This window comes from Solanum stenotomum, chromosome 7, assembly GCF_019186545.1.
Source record: "Solanum stenotomum isolate F172 chromosome 7, ASM1918654v1, whole genome shotgun sequence".
NCBI classification, from domain to species: Eukaryota; Viridiplantae; Streptophyta; class Magnoliopsida; order Solanales; family Solanaceae; genus Solanum; species Solanum stenotomum.
The window spans coordinates 5,616,091-5,641,623 of NC_064288.1; the positions used below are offsets into that span (position 1 = coordinate 5,616,091).

General features: G+C 35.0%; 2 protein-coding genes across 2 annotated transcripts in view; both read left to right on the forward strand.

Annotated features, from left to right (window-relative positions):
• The window catches only part of LOC125870339 (photosystem II reaction center W protein, chloroplastic-like), an 841,908-nt gene that overhangs the window by 592,609 nt on the left and 223,766 nt on the right, over positions 1 to 25,533 (forward strand). The gene's annotated exons all lie outside the window — the stretch shown is intronic.
• On the forward strand, positions 272 to 21,289 carry LOC125870301 (BRCA1-associated RING domain protein 1-like). Its single transcript, XM_049550704.1, has 9 exons — positions 272 to 355; positions 7,182 to 7,517; positions 7,751 to 7,851; positions 9,028 to 9,214; positions 9,311 to 9,420; positions 19,391 to 19,481; positions 19,995 to 20,160; positions 20,497 to 20,615; positions 20,773 to 21,289. Exons 2-9 carry the CDS (start codon positions 7,245 to 7,247, stop codon positions 21,115 to 21,117), a joined length of 1,392 nt encoding a protein of 463 aa, XP_049406661.1. The 5' UTR covers positions 272 to 355; positions 7,182 to 7,244; the 3' UTR covers positions 21,118 to 21,289.

Consider the following 25,533-nt stretch of genomic DNA (forward strand, 5'->3'; position numbering starts at 1 on the left):
AATATTATAAATTGCATTTTTTTGCATATTAATATGATGAAAAAATATATCTTAAAATATTAATCAAAGTTCTTATAGTTTGACGGTATAAAAGGAATGGACGGAGAGACTAACATTTAAGAGGATAAAAAGAGAGAGCAAACAAGTTTTTTTTTTTGTTTTCCACCGGCTATCCAGAGCCCACATTGAAGCTCCGATTAAATTTGGATCGCACACTGGCCTATTCAGAGGTGACACTTTGGTTAAGGGTTTATGCCGCTAATACTTTATTACTGAAATAAATAGTAATATAATTTTCCCTCTCTTCCTCTCTCTGTCTCTTCAATTTTTCCATCCAGGCCAGAATCTCTGAAAGGTAATCATCGTCTCTTTAGATTCTCTAAGTAATCTTTTCTGTTTGATGTAATTTCTGATTCATCTTTTCCCCGATCCCTGCTCTCATTGTTACTCCTTAACTGCAATGGTTTTCCAATTGTTGTTGTTTTGTCTGTGCAATGATGTGTTTACAGTTTCGTGTATATAATTGATGCAATGTTACTCCAATTGATTAAAAACGACTTCTTGTGGAAAGTGCAATTTAGGTGCTTAGATGAAAAAATATAAAGTTCTTTGTGTGGGAGGGGTTTCGGTTCAATGGACTAACAATCTCAAAATTTTCGGTTCAATTTGGTAAACTGAATTATGAACATCCTAGGCGCTGGTCGTCAGAGAAAGGAGCAGTTTGTCGTTGGAGGGAGTAGGGGATTTGGTGACCGGAAATACAAAAAAAAAGAGAAGAAAATCATTTGGGGGCCAAGCGGTGTAGAATAACCCACCGTCAGGTGGGAGGTACTTGTGACTCTATCAAAATCATAGATGCTTCGTGAAGTAGAAGAGAAATATTCTTATTTTCTTGATTAACAATATACAAGAAATAACTCCTTACATAAGAGTTCTAGATTACCTACAGCTGTAGGTAATCATTCCATATTAATTGCCTTATTAACTGATCTATGTTAAAAAGAGATGCCTTATTAACCATATTTATATGAGATGTTGAATGCAAGTTCCTAATGTAGCTTAACCAAGGTACCTTTATAGTAGAACTAGAAACACAGGATCATCATGGGAAGACCATATTGATATTGAAAAGCTGTTAAACAAAAAAAGAAAGTTGTTTAATGAGGTAAGAGTTTATAAAAATAGAAAATGAGGATGCTATAATATTCCTTTTCTTACGAAGTGATTTCATTAAAGAAACCATCAAGAAGATGCAGTAGTTACAGATATGTTGTTGAAGCTTACAAAAAATCTGGCAACTAACAAAAGCAGACTATGCCAAAACTAAAGAGCTAATAAAGTCCAGAAGTTGAACTGAAGTTACTGAACTGCTAGCTGGATATAAACTAGACCAACTAAAAAGCTAGCGAAGCCTCCCCTTCAGAACATCTCCTGTTCCTTTCTATCCATATACACCAAAAAATGTAAACATGTATCATTGTCTAGATGTTCTTGATGGCCTTATCAACTCTCCATAAACACCCGCTCATATAGGCTCTTTGAACTTGTACTCAAGTTCAAAGAAGATAGGCATATGCGGATTCGGACACATATTATCTTAACATTCTACATCTTTGTTCCTAATCTAGCTAAATTGAGGTACCTTTCTAGCAAAATTAAAAACATGGGTTCATCGTTGGATGGCCATATTATTTTTGAGAAGGTAACAACGTGGGATGGCCATATTGGGAACTGGAAAATTGATAAATAGCAATTAAAAACATGTAAGTTCACCAACAAACTAAAAAGCTTAAGAGAAAGGGAAAAACAAGTTTTTCCAAACCCCTCCATAAGCTCCATCTCCCTTCTTTTACCAAAGTACCAAACGCCCCCATCTTTTTCCTAGCATAACTTGTCATATCCTCCTTTCCCCATGCCTGTTCCTTTTTTTTTTTCCTTGTATTAAGTACATAAAGATATCTTAACATATCCCATAGAATTATCTATGAAATTTTCCTTGCTCAATTTCAATGAATTTAGCAATGTTTGAATCTGGACATTGTTAATTAACAATCAAGTCACTAAGAAGTTCTCTTCTTTTTTCCTTGTGTGAGAGCCTTTATGATCTTGTTATAATCTCTCAACTAGCTTCTGCCTTCACAGTTTGCCTGCCAATTTTGTCCTTCTTTTCTCTTAGTTTTCTGGGGATTGGTGCCGTCTTTCTCTCTGATAATTAACTTCCTTTTCTCTTCGACAACCATTCTAGCGCTGCCCCTCTCTACAGTAATGGAAGCCCTCCTCCATACTCGACCAACACTCTCCTCCAAACATTGAGTTTCTTGTTATTATTTGCGAATTTTAAGCCACACTGACGATGTTCTGGAGATTTGCAGCACCACACTTCTATTTGGTGGCTAATAACACATTCCTTTTTATGTGCATGTGTAAAAGCATTATCTTTAGCTGTGCAGTTACAAACTACTTTCTAGAGGAAAAAGTTGCAATGTTGCCTTTTTTTGTGGTTGCGATTGTGACTATTCCAGTGAGATTTTGGCGGCAGCTTTCTATGTTTCCAAAATAAGATCAAGTTGTTTTTCTCACTTCAATTTTGAGGGGCATGTTGGATTTTCAGAGAATATGTATATAGATCCAAAAACAGAGAAAACTAAACTCGAGCAAGGAAAATATTCTATAGGATATGCTGTTAGGTATAAATAATGATTATCTCCCATATTGTATATAGCGGAAAACTCTTATACAATACCATTCTTGTATAAGAGGGCTAGCAACAATGTAGAAGATTGGGAACCTCGTCCAGAGTATTGTACCATTGAAGTCCTTTATTCAAAAAGGGCAGATCTTACGAGGAGTACTCTGCTAGAAGGAATGAGAGATTGAAGAGGAAGAAGGGTGGGGACACTGGGGATGAGAGAAAATTTGGGAGTTAGAGTTGAATCTTCTAGGAAAAAAAGAGAACCTAAGAAGTTCCAAAGTGCTAGGAAATTAGTTACTTCTTCACCAACTGCAGAGAGGAGAGAAACTCCAAGGTACTTCTTGAGAAGCACAACTAGTAAGGAGAACAAAAAACCTCATTTGCCTATGAGCATGGGCAAATTTGTGGGGTTTTCAGAGAGGCCAGAAGGGTTAGGAAAATTTGAGTTGGAATGAACTTGTTTACCTCCTCCAGAGAAGAGTAAGTTCATCCTTTTGATGTCTTACTCTTATGAATAGAGTGTGATCAGCATTGCTTTGTTAGTGCAGTCTATAAAATCAACTCTAAGTTGCTGAATGAGAGAATGAAGACAGTGATAGGGAAATTGGTTTATGCACACCAAATGGCTTTTCTGAGAGGTAGGCAAATAATGGATGCAACATTGTTGACTAATGAATTGGTAGACTCAAGGATAAAGTAGAAGAAACCAGGGATTCTATGTAAGCTAGACATTGAGAAAGCCTATGAGGCTATGACCATGTCAATTGGAATTTCCTCCTAAAAATTCTAAAAGACATGGGATTTGGTAGCAAGTGGATTGGTTGGATCAAATACTGCATCTCAAGTGTGAAATTTTTCCTTCTCATAAACGGAAACACGGAAGGGTTCTTCCAGTTTGAGAAAGATCTTAGACAGGGAGACCCTAAGTCCCCTTTCCTATTTTTAATAGCCATGGAGGGGTTGAATCATATGTTCAGGAAGGCAAAGACTAATGAGTGGGTGAGAGGATTTAGTGCACTTGCTGGGAGAGGGGAGGAGTTGGAGATCACACACTTATTCTATGCTAATGATGCTCTTATATTCTGTGAGGCAGAGGAGGCATAAATTAGACACATAAGGACTATACTCACTATCTTTGAGGTTATTTCAGGCCTCCATGTCAACTAGTTGAAGAGCCATCTCTTCCCTATCAGCCAAGTTGACAATCTGCGAGACATTGGGTTGCCAAGTAGATACACTACCAACAAAGTATCTGGGACTACCTTTGGGTGCCAAGAACAAAGAGCTGGAAGTGTGGAATGTGGTGTTGGAGAGATGTGAGAAGAAGCTAGCCAGATGGAAAAACCAGTATTTGCCACTAGGTGGTAGGGTGACCCTCATCAAGTCAATACTAGATGGATTGCCTACTTGTATGATGAGCCTATTTCTAGTCCCCAAGAACATTGAGAAGAAAATAAAGAGGCTGAGGAGATCTTTTCTTTGGTAAGGCAATAGGGAAAAGAGAGGCGCTAAAACTTGGTGAAATGGGATACTCTCACACTCAGCAGAAACCAAAGAGGCTTAGGACTAAAAAATCTAAGTCTCCAGAACAATTGTTTACTCCAAAAATGGCTATGGAGATTCTGTACTGAAGATAGAGCCTTATGGAGGAGATTTATAGTAGGAAAGTATGGTTTTACTTAACCAGTGGACAACTGAAGAGGTTATGGGCACATTTGGATGTAGTGTCTGGAAGACCATTCGAAGACTATGGCCACATTTTAGAAACAACATATGCATTAGTGTTGGGGATGGAATGAAGACAGAGTTCTGGAATGAAATATGGATAGGAGAGAGGACAGTTTGAGAAATCTAATACCTCACCTATATTCATTGAGTCTACAAAACAATGATACTGTGGCACAAGTATGGAGTCAATAGGGTGGAATCTACTGTTTAGGAGAGCATTCAATGATTGGGCAATTTAGGAGGCTGCTATGTTATTAGGGGTTCTAAATAATTTCTCAGTCAAAGGTCTGGTAAGTCAATATGGAAGATACACAACAAAGGGGTCTATACAGTGAAATCATGCTATTGGAAGATGAACTATAATGTCTCACTGATTGATTGATGGCCCTGGAAACTGCCTTGGAAGGTTAAATATCCATTGAAAGTCTCATGTTTTGTCTGGCTACTAATCAAGAAGGAGTGTCTCACTCATGATGCCCTACAGAAAAGAGGCATGCAAATTTGTTCAAGGTGCTTTATGTGTGAACAGAAAGCTGAAGTGAACAACTATCTATTCATACACTGGCAAATAGCTGCCAGTATGTGGAATATGTTTTTATGCATTTTGGGGGTTAGTTAGGTGATGCCAAAGACTACTTTGGAGCTTCTGAACAATTGGCCAAGAGTTGGAAGCAGAGGTAAAAAGGAAGAAGGGTGGAAGCCCATCCATCATGTATCTGGTGGTCCCTATGGGAGGAAAGAAACACTAGGTGCTTTGAAGGACAAAAAGATACTTTTTAGAGGATTAAACACACTGTATTAGTCTTCTATTTTTTTGGTGTAAACAAGATTTGGTGGGGGAGGTGGTAGAAGTAGTTGAGTTCTTAGGGAACTTGTAATCTGATTACCCTTATGGGGGTGTGCCCATCACACTATGGGATGTAATTTCCAATTCATCATTTCTTGGATCATGCATTTCGTTTGTGAATACAAAGTTACCCTTATCTAAAAAAAACATTGCTTTGTTAGTAACCAAAGGAGATAATTGCTTTGCAAAATCTACTAGGTTTTTTTCAGTCTGCATACCTTGACTTTGTTCAATATCAAATCCAAGATGGATCTCCTTAGACACCTCTTCTTCTAAGTCTTCTTGAAGAAATGCATTCTTGACATCAAACTGTTGAAAGTCCCAATCAAGATTAGCTACACAAGATGAAAGAATTCTAATAATGTTCATTTAAGCAACAAAAGCAAATGTCTCTTCATAATCCACTCCATAAGTCTGAGTGAATCGCCAAGCCACTATTTTTGCTTTGAATATTTCAATTGAACCATTAACTTTATGTTTCACAGTGAAGCCCCATTTGTACCCAACCAACTTCTTGTCTGGTGGTGACCTGACAAGTTCCCATGTCTCATTTTTGACAAGGCCTTAAGTTTTCCAATCATAGATTGCTTCCATTGAGGATTTACAAAAGCTTCCCTCCAATTCTAGGAACTAAAAAAAAGAAATAGACAACACAAAGGCTGTAGGGAGAGAAATAAAAATCTTAGGAAATAGGAAAAGCAAAGGCTTCATCTAGGGAGACGGGAAATTATAGGAGACAAAATTAGATAAATGATGTTTGGTACAAGTTTACTCCTTTTCTATGAGCAATAGGCAATTCTAACTCATTAGAAAATGTAGATAACTCTCTGCTAGAAGAGGATTCAGCTTCGAGATATTGCATAATGACTTCTTCTGCTCTATTATTTCTCCTTGAGTAAGTTGTCAAATCAAGTCTATTCAAGTGCCCAATAATCTTCATATGAATATTTTCTCCAACTTCACTTACCCTTGTAATAGAGGTTTCAACCGTGGAACTAGGGAGAATCATCTCTTCTTTCTTATTGCTCTCCATTTGAAGAGGTGATGGTGTAATGGCGAAATAGGGCTCAAACTGTCTAAAGGTAACATCCATGATGACAAAGGATCTCCCGGAGGGGAATGATAGCATTTGTACCCTTAATGTATAGGAGAATATAAAGACACACTTAAGGGCTCTAGGATCAAGTTTCCCAGAATTTCTAGTGTGATCAAAGCAAGCACACCCAAACATCTTTGGAGGAACAATATATTTATTATCACCTTTTAAAGCCTATAGGGTAGTCTGAAAATTGAGGGTTTAAATGGCATTTTATTGATAAGATAGGCAACAACTAGAATGGCATCTCTGGTAGGTTTTGGGTAGATTCATTGTAAACATATGAGACCTTGCCACTTCTAACAAATACTTATTTTTCTTTTGCAACAATCCAATTTTGTACACTAGTATAGGGGCAATTAGTTTGATGGATTATCCCTTCGAACTCCAGATAAGCACCAAATTTTTTATCCATATATTCGCCGTTATCAGTTCAAGATTTTAATAGCCTCAAATTGAGTACAAATCATCTTATGCAATGACTGAAAGCAAGAGAAAACCTCACTTTTGGCATTGACCAGATTCACGCAAGTCATTTTAGTGCAACAATCAATAAAGGTAACAAACCATCGATTTTTCAAACAAAGAAACAGTTTAGTAGGACCCCATATTAGTGATTCCAGACTGAACAATGGAACAGCAGTTGCATGCTTGCTAACTAATGATTTTGTGATTCTTGGGTTATAATAAGTTTTAATTGGTTTGTTAGATTGAAAAAAATGGAACTTGCAAAAGTTTTTGTTAGTGTTCTAGTGTTCTCTCCTATATGATTTTCTTCTTTTTTGACGCTTTAAACAAATTTGATCCTTGCTTTCCAGAATATAGAGAACATTGCAGCAAATAAGTCAGTACAGGATACTTCATATGTGGTGAAAGGTCAAATGCTCTGCATAGTTGGGGGTGAAGACATATTTCATGAAAGGGATATTAAGCGGCAAAAGAAACTAAATTCTGGTTTGTTAGAAATGAGCTTAGAAAGTCATGGTCATATTCTACAAAGATGTCCTAGTTCAGAAATTGTTGCTGATTCCAACTGCAATTTGGAGTATAAAATATGTGAATCTCCTAATGTTGTTCAGCCAAAAGCAGTTATAGATCAACATCCTCCGAAAGGAAGTGTTTGTGCTTTCTGTCATTCTGCTAAGACCACAGAGGTGAGTTTATCAGTACTGTAGATGAAAGGAGAAACTTCAAGCTATCAGCTGTGATTATTGTGTTGCTTTATATTTTTCTTAATACTCTCTCCACTGCTATCATTTGGAAAGTTATCCACTTATTTTGTGGTCCACTCCTTTGTTTATTTGCGCACATGTTTATCTGGACATATTCTGCTATATGTAACCGATTCTTGATACTAACTTTTTCATTTTTTGTCAAATATTTGCAGAAAACTGGACTGTTTTTGTACTTTGCAAACGGAAGGGAAGTTGTGGGTAATGTTACTTCTCTTTCCAAAGTCATATGTGTGCACAGTAAGTGCATTGAATGGTAGGTGGTTTAAATCACTTTGCTTGATATTCTTCAAAAAAAAAAATCACTTTGCTCGATATTCCAGACATATTTTTGTTTTATAATTACTTGCCATTTCAAAAAACATAATAATGTTTGATAATTGCGCAACTGATAAAGGGAAGCTTTAAGTAGCAGTTAAGTGACAGCTCTATCCTGTGCAATCACTTCATTTCTTTATGTAGGTGTTGGATAACAGGATGAGATGGAACAAGTGGACTTTAATGCATTATGTCTCCTCATCTTTATGCTTGAATTATTTAGCTGTGGATAGATGTTATGGACAATTGGAGTTGGAGAAAAAAAGGAGCCTTCTTTTGTTGGTCTAACGAATTCTTTTTATTTAATAAAAGTGTCAATATTCACATACTAGCTCATTGGACACTAGAGCTAGATCCTCAAAAATAACCAAGAGGAAACTATGGTTAGTTGGTCAGCTAAACAAAACAGAACCAAGTCTACAAACAATGAAAATAACTAAGCCTATCTAAACAGTTTGTCCATTTACCCACTATATGTAACTGTAGAACTATGACTCTAATGATAGCTTTGCTTTCATGTGCTTTCTGACTGAATCTCAACTGTTTTGATCTAACCAGAGATGATAGCAGTGGCTACAAATAGAAACCCCATGATAGCATTCATAGATCTTCTATTGTTCACCTTAACTGACAGCCACCCTACCTCAGCCTCCCATGATCCAATCTGCCTATTAAGTCCCATACAATGTAGTAGAGTCTTCCAGATGTGCTGGGAATAAGAGCTATCAAAGAACATATGCGCATGAGTTTCCTCCCTGCAGATGCACCAAGAACGCAATCCAAATGTGTTTAGTAACCTTTGGTTGTAACAATCGAACATCATAATCTGTTGTGCTTATGAAACTGTGTTTGTAGTGAATTTAGTCAAATTTGAATAATCCAGATAGGGGTTAAACTCATATAGAGCTAATCAGGCAACGCGTATAGGCTGTTTCACTACATGACTTGTATCTCCACTGCTAAAGCATAATCTCATTCTTATATTACATCATATTTCCGTTGATCCTTTGGCGTGCTGCTTTATTTGGAACGCCACAATTATTTGCTAGTCAATAAACTTAGGTAAGTTAGGTTTGATTGGATCCTTTTCGGAACTTAATTTCATTGGTTACAGGGCACCTCAAGTATATTATGAAGGAGAAATTATAAAGAATTTGGACACCGAGTTGGCAAGAGCTGCAAAACTCAAGTGTAGTAGTTGTGGCATGAAGGGTGCAGCACTTGGCTGCTACGTGACGTCTTGCAGGAGGAGTTATCATGTGCCCTGTGCATTTGAAATCCAGGATTGCCAATGGGATATGGTAAGTAAATACAACTAGTTAACATATTTATCAAATTGAGCATTGTAAAGTTTTCATCTTCTTATTTTCCCTTAAAGTTTACATCTTTAATTACAGGAGAACTTTGTGATGCTGTGCCCAATTCATAAATCTGTTAAATTTCCAAGTGAGAAGTCAAAGCCCAAAAAACATATCAGGAGGGAAATGCTTCCAAAGGCTTCTCCCCTGTAAGAAGAGTATATTAAGGCACTGGCTATTTTGTTTTCTATCGGCTCTTAAATTATTGGTAGTTGTTGAGAATGATAAAATCATCATTATATGAATTTTAAAATCTGTGTTCTACTAATTCAATCTACCCACTTGCCTTAAACTCCTTGGTTTAAGTTTTGTTAATTTTGAAATTGGTGTACCTTCCTAGTACCATCAATATTTTATACTGGTTTTCTAGATATTAATAATGTACACTACTACTTTGACTTCAAATAATAACATTATTATTTATAAAAAGAAGAATTAATTCTAGTTAACAAGATGTTAGGCATTTGTTTGCAATACATTACTTTGGAGGTTGTTGTAAAAACTTTATTTATTAATAGAGAAAATAGTCAATTGCCTCCCAACCTATTAGCCAATACCAACTACACACCTATGATTCATGGGTACCTCTTGAACCATTTTAAAGTGAAATTGATTCCACCCTAAAATGTCATAATCAGTCATGTGTTTTATGGTGAAATACACACGCTTGACACGTGTATTTCATCAGTTCATCTTTCTTTTTCCTTCATCTTCCTTTCTTCTTCAATCATTATTTCAGCCCTAATCACTATAAAATACCATTTGTTTTACCTCAAAATTCCTGTGTCTAACAAATCAGAATCTACTCTAATGCACTACTTTATCCATAAAAATTATTGCCATCTTCTCTGAGCTGTCACGTGTCAAGTTCCAAATAGAGAAGCCACCATTGCAGCTCTTCGGCTCTGCAGGCAAAATGAACTCGTAACGTCAATTTTAAAAACCCCTCATTCTTACTCTCTCCAAAATATTCATGAACATGTTATAATATGAGTTTGGTTTTGATTCTTAGCGGGTTCTTCAAAAAATATGGATGATGGTGAGTTATGGCTACCTAGTACCTTCTGCATGTAGCAGTTGTTTCCATTTTAGTTCCTTCTAATAAGTTCAAAAACAACAACCCCATTGCTTCTTCACTTTGTTGTTGTTACTCTTGAGTCAATGGCTTAGAAAGAGGAAAATCAATTAATGGGTAGGCCTTTTAAAAATGGATTTGATTATTAGATGTGTTCTAAACAAGTCTATTGAAGAATTTTGTTCATAAATGCATCAATTGCTAGTAATTTGTATACCAGACATTCATGGATGAAGCTTCAACAATGATAATGGTGGAGGAGATATAGTTGTTTAGGTAAATAACGAGAAAGAAAAAGAAAAAGAGAAGGAGAAGAATTCTAAAATAAAAAGAAAAAGGCAACTCATTCTCTTTGAGAGAGTAAAATGCATTCTATGTGCCAACTCAACACTTAAGGGTTTATTTATTCCATTTAAAGTAGTCCAGGGGGTAATTGTGAAGTATAAGTGTGTAGTTGGTCACTAGCTAATAGGTTGTGGGACGGGGCATGCATTTGACTGTTTTCTCTTTATTAATATGAAGATTTGAGGAGTTTAATTTCAGCATTCTAAAATATTTTTGGTAAACATAGATAGTTTTTCTTTCCATCTTTTTTTATATAAATTTTGTACCTTTTTTTTTATCATCTTCAATATTGTTTTAACAACAACATACCCAGTGGAATCCCACAAGTGAGTTTGGGGATGGTAGAGTGTACGCAAACCTTACCAGTACATTGTGGAGGTAGAGATGTTTCAAACTGACTCTTGACTCGAGTCCAACAAATCTTGTACAAAGAAGAAGAATATTGTTTTGAATGAAAAAAATCACTATTTTTTTTGGGCCTAAACAATGATTTTCAAGTTTGTGGTAGGCGTAGGAGCTAGGCAGAGCGGTAGAGAAGCTCAGGTTGTAATGCAAGTGCGCGGTGAGCGTAATATCTCCTTAGGCATGCTCTTTCTACAATCAAGCAATGAGCTAGTATAGGCTGGAATGGAATATCATATGTATTGTTGAATCCAACTTGAAGCTCTTTCGAACAAGCGAGGAATGAGTGACCTGTCACGACCCAAAAAAGGATGTGATGGTACTCGTCTTATCCCACCAAGACAGGTCAGTCTAAAACCCAACCATTACGATAAATTGTGGAAATAAAACGATAATAAAAGTCCAATGCTATAAAATAATGCGGAAATTCGTAATCAACTTAAATATACCCCAAAACCTGGTTGTCACATGCACAAGCCTCTAATGTATTACACTTGATTGAAAGAAATAAGTCTCAAATGATGTTGTCTCTAAAATAGAACAAGATCATAAATAAGAGTAAGAGGGTCCGCTGAGATGACAAACAACTATCTAACAAATCTTCTTAGGATGCCTCAAACAAGAAGAGGAAAGGGAGTATCACGAAGATCCGGGCTAGTAACCTACAAAAATGTAGAAGCAAGGGTGAGTACCATACCACACGGTACTAAACAAGTAAACTTCTAAACACAAGCTAAGGGAGTAGAATACGAGTACTCCTTACACCCCAACCGAACCTCCACAACTACAACCTGCATAAAAACCAATCCAACCTAATAGTTCACAATTTAGATAGCACATAGTTCAACAACAACACTCTAATAATAACATATCAACAACACACGGGGTAACGTTCATCAATCACAAGTTCCACAAAAGGCACTCAAGTTCACAAATGATATAGATATGCAATACATAAAATGCAATGCCAAGTATAGTGATGCATGTTTGACCTAACGATACACACTCGCTGTCTCTCAGTCCAGGGCCCATGGAGGACATATCTGTCCATGCATCCGTCGCGGCGTGCGACACGACCCTCGGTAGTAAAAATTCATTGCGGCGTGCGACACGTCCCTTGATAATAGAATCCCCCGCAGCGTGCGACACGTCCCTCGAATCATAGTATCCGTTGTGGCATGCGACACGTCCCTCGAAATAGTACATACTCTTTAATTTCTTATTTTTCCTCAATTCACATAACACATGTCACAACCATGTCTCAGAACCAATGCAAATGACATGTTCACACATAATGAGGAGATGACCATTTTCAAGACAATGCACAATTCACAACAACACAATTGTGATACAACATAAAAAATGGATCAATAAGCCTTTCAAAATCATTCTCAACACATCACATACCAAAAATCAATCATATTGCCTTTTATTACCCCTTTTGCATATATTAGAATTATTCAATATGGACAAGTCAACCCATCATCACGTCTCATTACTCCCAAAAAAATACTACAAGGAAATACACGATTTCTATACACTTAACAAGGGTTTAGAAATCCACTTGCCTCAAACAATCGAGCAATTACTTCGGGACTTGAGTCTTCCCCTTTCATAAAGCTTCAAAGTGCTTCCAATCTATCAAATCTATAATCCTCATAAGAATACGAATCTAATGACACCCATATTACTATATTTAGTTTTGGATGGAAAATCGAGTCAAAAAGTCATTCCGAGCCACCAAATTTGAATTTGAAATTTTCTTTCAGATTATGTTTACCCATGATAAACAAACTCGCATGCAAAATTTCAGCTAAAACAAATCGTTATTCTAACCCCCAAACCAAGATTTTGTTCTAAGAACCCTAGACCTATATTTTCTTAATTTAGCATAAGTTATACACATTTTTATCCTAAAAATCTATTCATAATCACATAAAAATTTAATGGAAAGGACTAGAAGCATTACCTTAATGCTTTGGGATGAAAATCCCAATTTTTCTCCCTTTCTTTTCTTTTTTTTCGTCTGTGTAATTTTTTTTCCTCTGTTGGGTAACTAACCTGAAAAGATAACATGTTCATAAAGTACCTCAAACCATTGTCAACCTCATCATTTCAATATCCTCAAAATACATCATCGAGTCATCACCTTACTCAGCCCCTTCAAAATTCTAAATCTAACCATGCATCATTTTCATAGCCTCAAACTAAGATGGAAGTGATAGACTTATGAAAAGGATGCGTGGTTAGATTCAGAATGTTCAACAATTTGAAGGGGCGTTGAGTAAGGTGATGGCTCGATGATGTATTTTGAGGATATTGGAATGATGAGGTTGACAATGGTTTGAGGTACTTTATGAACATGTTATCTATTCAGGTTAGTTACCCAACAAAGGAAAAAAAAGAAAGGGAGAAAAAGAGGGGGAAATAGAGGAGAAAAATTAGAATTTTCATCCCAAAGCGTTAAGGTAATGCTTGTCGTCCTTCCATTAAATTTTTATGTGATTATGAACAGATTTTTAGGTTAAAAATGTGTATAACTTATGCTAAATTAAGAAAATATAGGTCTAGAGTTCTTAGAACAAAATCTTGGTTTGAGGGTCGAATAACGATCCGTTTTAGCTGAAATTTTGCATGCGAGTTTGTTTATCATGGGTAAACATAATCTGAGAGAAAATTTCAAATTTAAATTTGGTGGCTCGGAATGACTTTTTGACCCGATTTTCAAGCCAAAACCAAATATAGTAATATGAGTGTCATTAGATTCGTATTCTTATGATGATTATATAATTGATAGATTGGAAGCACTTTGAAGCCTTATGAAAGGGTAAGACTCAAGTCCCGAAGTAATTGCTCGATTGTTTGAGGCAAGTGGATTTCTAAACCCTTGTTAAGTGTATATAATTGTGTACTTCCTTGTAGTATGTGTTTGGGAGTAATGAGACTTGGTGATGGATTGACTTGTCCATATTGAATAATTCTAATGTATGAGAAATGGGTAATAAAAGGCAATGTGATTAATTTTTGGTGTGTGATGTGTTGAGAATGATTTCGAAAGGCTTATTGATTCATTTTTGATGTTGTATGACGATTGTTTTGTTGTGAATGGTGCATTGTTATGAAAATGGTCATCTCCGCATTATTTGTGTGAGCATGTCATTTGCATTGGTTGTGTTATGTGAACTGAGGAAGAATAAGAAATTAAAGAGGATGTACCATTTGGAGGGATGTGTCGCCCGCCGAGATGGATACTATGATTTGAGAGACGTGTCGCACGCTGCGGGGGATTCTATTATCGAGGGACCTATTGCACGCCGTGATGGATTTTACTATCGAGGGTCGTGCCGCGACGGATGCATGGACAGATATGTCCCCCATGGGTCCCGGACTGAGAGACAACGTGTGTATCGTTAGGTCAGACATGGATCACTATAGTTGGCATTACATATCTATATCATTTGTGAACTTGTGAGTGCCTATTGTGGAACTTGTTATTGATGAACTTGACCCCGTGTGTTGCTGATCTGTTATTATTAGAGTGTTGTTGAACTATGGGATATCTAAATTGTGAACTAGTAGGTTGGACTGGTTTTATGCAGGTTGTAGTTGTAGAGGTTTGGTTGGGGTGTAATTACACGTATTCTACTCCCTCATCTTGTGTTTAGAAGTTTACTTGTTGAGTACCGTGTAGTATGATACTCACCCCTTGCTTCTACATTTTTGTAGGTTACTAGCCCGGATCTGATCTTCGTGATACTCCCTTTCCTCTTCTTGTCCGAGGCTTCCTAAGGAGATTTGTGAGGTAGCTATTTGTCATCTCAGCGGACCCTCTTACTCCTATTTATGATCTTGTTCTATTTTAGAGACATCATTTGAGACTTATTTTTTCTTTCAATTCTAGTGTAATACATTTTTTGAGACATCATGGAAACCAGGTTTTGGGATATATTTAAGTTGATTACGAATTTTTGCATTATTTTATAGTATTGGACTTTTATTATCGTTTTATTTCCACAAGTTATCGTAATGGTTGGGTTTTAGGCTGACTTGTCTTGGTGGGATAAGACGAGGACCATCACATCCCTTTTTAGCTTAAACATGTTCATCATGTGGTCGAGTGCAGTGCACCTCTATGAAGCAATCTAGCATCACTTTAGATAGGAGTAGATTAGATGACTTAAACTGAAAGTAAGTTCTCCGGATTGATAAATTGTACGACGTAATGGAGATCTTTAGATTTGTTGCTTCGCAGAATTCAGGACCTAACGATGTTCAATTCGTCACATGAACTGAATGGTAATAGTCTATTACCCCTTTTCTCGTGGGTAGAGCTTCCTTTTTAGCCCTCCACCATGAAAGCTAGAGCTTGAGGCTGTGGGAATGGGGTGTTTTTTCTTGGTCCGCTAACTCCATAAAGGGCTAGTGGGTGGGGATAGAGCCTCTAGCACCAATGTCGATGAATTAAAGGTGTGTTTATGGTATGGAATAGGAAGAGCAAGAATAGAACCGCTATCGCTTGTCCTCATCCGCGAAGAGCTTCTTTCATTAGTCAATATGGGGTAGGTAGTCCTTTGCTTGTATGCTTGGCATTACTATAGTCGCACCGGTCTTCCTTTCTTTTTAGTGCACGTGGAATGGAAACCCTGATTGAGACCACCCACACGGTGATCAAAACTCTTCCTTATTTGCTTTATTGTCAATTGATTGTCGTATGAACGAAGTTGTAATGGAGCATGTAGGTGATGATCAAACACGGCTTTGACAGCTGCCTGTAATGGAAAAAAAAAAGAGAACTTGATCAGATCATTGGTGCAGAGAATTTCTCACCTCGCCATTGATATTCCCTTGCCGTGTAGGTAAAGCTAGAAGAGCATCATTGGCCCGACAACTGAGAAGCAAACCTTCCATTCTTATGTTTACATCACCTCTCTTTCTCGCATTGACCGGACAAAGGTTTCAAGGGAGCATCCCATGGGGCAACCATAGCTTGAACCGTCCTTCTCGCAGTCGACTATATAACTTAGGTAGCAAAGGTTTGAGCAAAATGGTGGATAGTCTTCCTTGTGTCCTTAGGGTGGGCGACATGAATAACTCTTCTAGCATCAACATGGATTGACCAAAGACTGGAATAGTTGACATCTTTTTTCATAGTAGTCATCCAACAAGAAAGACAAAGACCACTTAGCATAGTGAAATAGGAAAGAGAGTGTTGAGCACAACTTTCATGTCACCAGAGTTTCTCTTCATTTAATTGGAGACGGAATGAAAAAGGCTTTTTCAAGAACGCATGATTGTCATGTCGATTGACAGTTGAGAAATATTATCTCTAGGTCCCTCACTTTAGGGCTTTGTTTCACCGTTGACAAACATGGTTCAACGTGCCAGCTACGCTTCCTCTTCTAAAACAGTGACACACTAGTTTGATTCCCTCTTCAGAAAGTGCCAGAACTCCTTCTATCACAACCCCAGTAAACAGGGCATTCCAAACATCAGTCTCATTCTATGCTCTATGCCATCTTCCTTATACTTTGACTATTGATTCATTTGCACAAACTTCCCTCACAAAGGAAAATGGGTAAAGGCCCGAATCAAAAGACTCTTCTTTCTTTGATTTGAAAAAAGGTGAGAGCCTTAACTGTTATGGTCCCCTGTTATAGATCTGGTTATGGGGCGTTGTAGTGTGAAATCGAATGTTTTCTTCCTACTATGATGCTGGTTCGTTAAGAGAGAACCTGTAATCTCTTGAGTTTGAAGTACTCAAAGACTTAGTAATTTTCTGCCTAACATTTCATTGAATTCAAATACATTAAATACAACACTGAAACAAAGAAAGTAACTGCCTACTGCCTACTACAACTGAATGAGAAAGTGGAGGAGTAACCTCCTTACTGCAATAAGTGCTACACAGAAAATAAAAACATAAATACTTAAAAGCTGTAGTAAAATAACTTATAAGCTAAAGTAATCTATTTTCTAATTTCCTTAAATCTCCCATGTGTAAACCGTTGGTAGACTAAAGGGGTGCTAACATTAACCCTCTGGTTTGTTGGTAAACCCTTCAAAAATAGAAAACTAGTGTCCTCTTTGAAGAGTTCGGTGAAAGGATCGCTAGCATCCAAGGATGATCTGGGCTGAGGTCTAGCCCTAAGGGATAATGAACATTGCAACTACTGTATAAATGAAGGGGTAGGGGCCATACTCCATAGCCTCCTTTTCATACGAGATTTCCTAAGCTTTCTCTCTTATTGCATTCTGTTTGAGATGAAAGGACATCATATAGTCTCATTCAAACAATGAAAGATAGGTAATGGACTCTATCCAAAACTGAGACTCAATAGGCGAAAGGGACTTAGGGGACAACTAGAAGATAAATGATCAAGCAAGCGGACGCAATCAAAGAGCATCACCACTTTTCAATCGTCAAAAGTGAAATCTCTTTTGTTCGGTCTACTTTTATCTTTTGAGTCAGATTTTTTAGACAGGAAATCAGGTTTTCTGAATGTCTCTCTTCAGGCCTTGCCTATTAAGTAAGTTAGTTAGAGACCGGAATTGGACCTGTGAGAGATGAGACTTCTAGTAAGAGTAGGTGCGTGTGAAGTTGAGAGTTGTTCAAACGAGGCTGCGCACCTTCAGTTGCACTAGTGGATTGCATAACCTTTTTTAGTGCCAACAAAGTGCATGTGTTCTTGGTTAATAAAAACACAAGTATTGGCGGGAGGACTGATATACTATAAGTAGGACAAAAGCCTTCAAAGAGAAATGAAAAGATTTTTTTTAGCATTTTTCCACTTATCCAAGGAACTCCTTTCTTGACATTTGTATTTGAGAGAGAGAGCTATGCTTAGATCAGTTCCCTCGGACAAGATATTCTGGAGGCCTAATTCCAAACGGAACTTAAGGTAGAGGAAGCCCTTCATTCGGACAGGGTTACTGAAGACTCTCTTTCTGCTAAGAGGCCTTAGATTAGAGGGGAACACTCTATCCGTTTGGGAAGCCATTATCCTTAAAAATCTACTTGGACCACCTATTTTTTCTTTTCTTTTGAGAAGGTAGCATTTGTGTATATTGACAAGTCAGTACATGGATTGCACTGAAACCATATGTACAACAATATCAAAAGACAAAAAAACTGACTCAAAATCCTAACAAGACCCGTCTATAATTGAGTCGGTATCCTCAAGTATATTTGTTTGCACCAGAAACAAAAAAGTCAAACAGTTTAGTTTGATCATCTGTAGGTCACAGTTTTTGCTTTCAAAACATCTTGAACTCCTTTCCTTCCATATTGTCCACCAGATGCAAGTTGGGACAATTCTCCATCTGTCTCTGTCTGCTGCTCGTACTCCTGCTTCCTCCCAACTATATAACAAGTGAGTTATTTTGTTAGGCATGACCCAGCTAATGCCCCTAAGTCTAACAAAAATCCTCCACAGTTGTGTAGTTATCTTGCATTTTAGGAATAGATGACTAACTGTCTCAACCTCTTCAGATAGAGAACTATGGGACTCACCGCAGCCCGCCTTATAGAAGGCTTTTTCAAGCGATTGCTCGACAGAACTTAGATCTGGTCTTTGAAGGAATCAAAAAAAGGAGAGTCTGGTAATCACTTTACTAGCCTCACCCTTGATCCACCCTGATTGAATGACAAAGTGTTGGTATCTCTTGTCATAAAAATGTAGTGAATCCACAATGTTGCTATTTGTTAAGTGAAGCCGTAAGAGGAACTGCTCGAGTTGCTGGTATAATTAGGTTTCAGTATGCTCTTGATAAGCAAGTGTATCTCATTTGATTGTCATGTGGAGAAGAGGCTTGTTAAGGTATTAGTATGTCTAATAGGAGTATCTTCACATACGTATGCACACTAGAAGAGATGTGTATCTGTTTAGGTTTTAATAGTCTAGTTAAATACTTAAATTGAGTAGTCCATTATGATTTATCCATTAGTGTAAAATTGGGAAAATGTTTTTGTTTTCTCTTTCTTCTAGACTTTGAATGAAGTAATATCCTTGTCAAGAAGTTAGCTAGCATATCTATTGGAACATATTGGATATCAAGCTCTGTTACATGACGGAAGCCACATAATATCGGGGTTTATTAGTTGAAGAGCTTCATATTAATTCATGAAATACATAACAAAACTTGCTTGTATACTATAACACATCATTTTTTTTTTATATGTAAATCAAAGGGCAATTGTGATATGTTTAGTCATTAGAATATGAGGGTAATTGTCCTGAATTGTCCTCATCTATAAGCAACTCCATAACTCTCTTCCTTTTTGACCATTGTGCATGCAGAACCACCGAGCAGTTGACTTTTTGGGCAAGATCATCAGATGGACCAAAAGAATGGGTTCTTTGTGGGTCTGTTCTATCCTCAGAAGATACGGTTGGTTTATCTTTTCTGCAGTGACTATATCCTCTGCTAGTTCTATCATATGTCCCTTGTATCTATTTTAAGACTGTTTGATCAGTCTTACAATCATGTATGCAGTTACAAGTCACATGGAGAACTGCCATTGGCATGTTTCCAGTCAAAAACCCTTTGTTTATTTGATTATTTCAGCTCTCTGGTATACTAGAGGAGCCAACATATCATGGTCATGCATAGGTGGTTTAACTCTACGTTTGTCAACGTTAGGTTGATGTTTTAGTCCTGGTTGATCATTGATGCATGTCCTGGGAATAGCAATGTATGAAAGATCCACTTATTTTAGTATCTTTACTTTTATTTGTTTACTTGTATGGTATTTGTACTTTAGCCTACTTTAGTGCCCTTTTAGTTTGAGAAAGCCTTTGAAGTAAAACAAAATTGTAACTTCTTTTTGTTTGGAATTGTTAGCCGAAAATGGTGCATTTCGGACATTATTAATCCATCGTATTGTTTTTTGACATTTTGCAGTATATGTTGGTGAAATTTGCTGATATGTGTGGTGCAACTGTGTGCAAGTTCTGGAAACCAAATGTCACACATGTTGTTGCAACAACTGATGTAAAGGGTGCATGCACCAGAACAATGAAAGTTCTCATGGCGATTTTGAGTGGAAAATGGATCCTAACTATGGACTGTAAGTACTGTTTCCTGTTATATAAAATTGTTTGTGGGATAGGTTTTTCATTTGGTTCTCCATGGAATGAGGGTGAACGTTGAATCGCTATTGAATCAAGAAATGCAATAAAGTAGAATGTGTGGGGATATAAGAATAAGTTGTTTTGGTGTTGAGGGAAGAGCAGGAAATACCTGAATACATGTTTGACTTCTCCAGAGTCACTTTGAATGCGTGGACTTTTTTTTGGAAATAGTTTGCTTGGCCTGGATCAATAGTTAATTAGGTGTCTAATGAAGAAGGATGATTATTTTATTTTAATTCCATTCTCCTACCATGGAACTTGTTTATTTGCAGGGGTAAAAGCTTGTGTTGCAGCAAATGGTCCAGTAAATGAAGAACTTTATGAAATAAGTCTAGACAATTATGGCCGTTCTGGGGGCCCCAAAGCTGGAAGGTTGAGGGCCTCAACTAATGTAAGTATCTGGTTATTGCAGAGCTAGAGAAACTAGTTTATTATATTCCTTGTGAATAAGCTTGATGGCTAAAATTTTTTTTTTCCTGGTTCTCAACTGAGGTGGCACATATTAAAAGCTTTAGTCTCCAGTAAACAATTATTCCTTTATGTTACAGGCGCCAAAGCTTTTTGATGGTTTCGAGTTTTATTTGATTGGAGATTTTATGCCAGCTTACAAAAGTGACCTGTTAGATCTAGTCGAGAAGGCTGGAGGCACTGTCATTCAGAGTGAGGAGCAGTTGGTGAAACAGAATCATTCTGCACAGGGAACTCAGCCATCTTCTCTAGTCGTATACAACTGTGATGTCCCGCAGGGTTGCATGTTTGAAGAAGAAAACAGTATTTTGCAGCAAAGATTAGCTGAAGCTGAGGATCTAGCCAAGCAAATCGGTTTTCAGACCGTTCAGCATACTTGGATTCTGGAATCTATTGCTGCATGTAAATTGGTACCTTTCTGCTGATACTATTGCTGCAAGTTTTTTGTGCAACTGAAATACTTTCACTTGTGGTAGAAGAGCAAAAGTAGTTGTACATTTTCTGCACCTGGGAAATATAGTTGAATCTTAAATGCTAAATTTTGTGTATAAATGTGAAAAGAGATATTACAACCTTGGTTTCAAGTTCTAACAGTTTTGTATTGGGAAAACTACACAATTGAACCCATTAGGCAAACTGTTTATTCTATTTGGACTCAACCCAATATATTTACCTGAATGGACCCACAATCCAAGTTATTTACCTAACTGTCTCCTTGTTCTATTCATAGAACCATTGCTTCTTCATCCTTGATACCATCAGAGTATATATACACTCTAATAGTATTTATATATTATGATGGTATCTATATACTCTGATAGTATCCAACAATAATTCAACAGTTTTTTCATTGAAACACTGCATGTTTCTCCTTGACACTTTTAATAAATATTGAAAATGTGGCTAAGGGATCCTATTAAATGATAAAATATTGACATTTTGAAAATTTTTCCATTTTATTTCATGCCATTTTATTACAATTCATTTTTAGCCCATTGAGCCCAAAATAAATTTGGGCGGGTCATGACTCAACCTAATTTTTATTTCAACTCATTTTATTATCTCTAATTTCAATCCAACCCGCTCAGTTGACACTCCTAAACATAGGATTAGGCATTCTCAAGAGAAGGAAAAAAAAAATTTTGCCAAAATTTTAATTTATTTCCATTTAGCCTTATGCTAAATGGTTAAAAAATATCAACAAACATGAAGTTGGGTATTTAATTATATTACATACTGAAAGCATAGAAATGGTTCCCTTGGTTAAAAAATATTAACAAACATGAACTTGGATATTTAATTATTACACTAGAAAATTTGGCCGCGCTTCACGCGGTCCTCAGTAACTCTTTTTTTAAAATGATGAACAACTACAAAATTCTTCTGTAAAAAAAGTCAAAATATAATTTTGTATTCATATAAATTATGATTTGAGATCAAGACCTTGTTGTTCGTTAGTAATAACCCATACATATATCAAACATAAATAATTTAAGCATCGATTGTTTTAATAATAATCTCCACCTTTACACTTTGATGTTTTTATTGTTTAGTTATTTATTAACCAGTTTAGCTATATGAATATAACAACGCCAAACATGAAATGAATATTTTTTTTTATCGGACATCATTTCAAAAAGAAAGGCACAATCTTTCCAAGATAATGGGAGGAACAAAAAAAATACTATAAAAGACTTGATTCACAATTAAATTTTAGAAAAATGACATAATAAGATGAATATGTCCAGTAAAGAAAAACTAAATGAAAAACATTCATAAATACATAAAGAATTTTATCTTTGTCATGTCTGATTGAGTTTCTTAAAATGTCATCTAAGCCCAAATTAACTTTTGCGAAACACCAAGGATAGGAAATAATATAACTTTAAACACTTCTAACATTTAAATAAAATAAATAGAAAATTTATGATTGCAATAGTTAATGCACTCTTAATTAGTAGTACCTTTCTTTTTCTTAATTTGTAATAACTTTTGTGTTTCTAATTAAGCTGTATTTAAAGAAATTCATTAAAGAGTACTATTTGAGTTTTTAAAATATGTTGACTGACCAAAATTAAAGGAAGAAAAATATTCTATCTATTTTTATTAGTTATCAACATTATTAAAATGATTGTCCCAAAATATTTATCATTAGCAAAATCAAATTAAAATTAATTTATTTTTTATTTTACCTTTAAAATTAATTAATTAATAAAATAATTATGAACGGAAAAAAGGAAACAAAATGAAGATCATCATATATTAAGACTATAATTGAAAATGAACCCTTGTATAAATTTGATTGCAAAATATTTAAAACAATTTCATATAAATAATAGGCTAAATAATATATTTTATTTATCTAAATTATCCAATATTTTATTTTTGTGCAAACCTTGTCAAAGTAAATGTTATAGTTAATCACAGTTAATATTATTGTATTTTTGCAACTAATTAACCACTATATTAATTACAATAATAATCTTGGTACCATATTTCATAATTAAACATAAACATACAAGAAATTGATAAATTAAGAATTGAATGACATGAAACGAATGATAGAACAATATAAATAACAAAAAAAGACATACTAATAGAAAGAAAATAAGGTAAACAATACATACTTCTCCCAATTGATTTTTTTTGACAAATAACTTTGCAGTTTTCGTTAGATTCTTGAATTTTCAAAACAATAAGAACGACTTAAAATTCTAATTGCCACTAATATTGTTTTTCAAAAGGACAACATCAAAAATTGTTTTTCAACATAAATTTGACAAAAATATTTCAGTTGATTTTACTTCTATGACTATTTTAATTTTTGTTTCATTCTTTTTTTCGAACACAAATTTTTACTCTAAAAAATGTCGAATTAAAAGGAAAATGAAAAGAAGAGGAAAATCTCACGAAATATTGATTCTCTTAATTTGTCAAACCTGATGTTAATAGAGAAAAAAAGAACAATAAAATAAATCAATCACCTCTATTTCAAAATTATGCAACTATACATATAGTCAAGAAATCACTAAGAAAAGAGGAAAAAGTTTACCCAATACTGATAGTTGATCTCTTATTTTGTCAAACACCAAATCTTAGAAGAAGAAAAAAAGAACAATCAAGAAAATAAATCACTCATATTTCATAATCATGAAAATAACATATAATTAAAAAAGTCATATAAATAATAATCCACAAATTATCAAATCATAAGACTAAATATATAGTCAAGAAATCACTAAGAAAATGAGGAAAACGTTTACTGAATGTCGATAGATGATATCTTATTTTGTCAAACACATGATGTTAGAAAAAGAAAAAAAAAACAATCAAGAAAATCAATCACTTCTATTTTATAATCATGCAAATAACATATAATATAAAAAAATCATATCAATAATACTCCACAAATTATCAAATTGTAAGACTCAAAATTCAAGCATTCAAAAGTAACAGTAGCAAGTAGGATGCTTGAAAGATATTCATCATTGGCTGTGAGTGAAGAAATAGCTATTTTAGCTATTTATCATTAATTTTCTTGTGTTAAATTTGCAGAGAAATAAATACACAATAATTAGCTATTATTATTGATTGGTATGCCTCTTCATATTCTTCTTAAATTCTCCATTTAACTACCATATGTCACATTATATATAAATTAAATTATCTATTCTCTTCAATTACTTTCATCTCGACCCTTAGTCTTCATCCGTTTATTGTTACAATATTATATAGGGAATTTTAGTTTTAATTACTAAGGCAAATCAAAATGAATCAAATTAACGGAGTGGTTTTAGAGAAAAATGAGACGGGGGAAGTTTTTTTAAAAGAAGAAAAAAAAAAATTAGGTCATAGAGAGGTGTTATATATATATAACTTTCTATTACATATAGATAAAGATTAAAAGTAAAAACTTGAAAAGTGTAATTCATGGATAATTATTCATTGTAAAAAGTTAAATAATAAAGAGAAAAATATTTAAAATATGTTGTCATTTTATAATTAAAATTAGATTAAAAAAAGAGAGAATAAATAAATAAATTTATTAAGAGTAGAATTAGAGATGTGGAAGTTATGAATGATTAGTTGGCATGTGAGGAGTGTTTGTTGTAAATGTTTATCAATCAATTAAATATTTATTTGTAATAAATTAAGTAATTTACTTTTACTATAAAATGATTAATTTAAATAAGAAAAAAAGCCAAAAAAAAAAAATGTAAATGGAGGTCATAGAGAGGTGTCACATCACCTAGTCTATGTTTCTCCTTTATATTATACAAAGATATAGATAGATAGATAGATACGGAAAGCAGAGAAAGGGGAAAAATAAAAAGTTACATTAGATCAAATAGATTTGAATAAAGATAAATAGACAAATCAAATTTCCTTTCTTATGCATCCAAAATATAACAAACATGAACTTGGGTATTTAATTATTACATAACTAGAAAAGAAAAAAAGCATCAACACAATTTCCATCTATACAATTAAAAAACTCAAACAATCATAGCTTAGTACTTGTTCAAACATTGTGTCATAGCTATTGTCTCTCTCTCTTTGATTTGCTATATGACCTGATTCTCACAAGAGAAGAAAGTCCTTTAAGTAGATTGATTTCATAATGTTCTAACCAATATAATATTCAAAGTTCATATAGTGTAATAGAAAATTAGTAAGTTTTGAAAATTTTACATATTTTAAGAAAATTGTTAAAAATTGATTTTGTTGCTCAAAGGCATGAGATTAATTGAACCTAATAAAAAAAAGTCATTGATCAAGAATCTAGATTTTGAAATATAGTTATTTACAAATAAATTTGAAATTTAACAACTTTTTTTCAA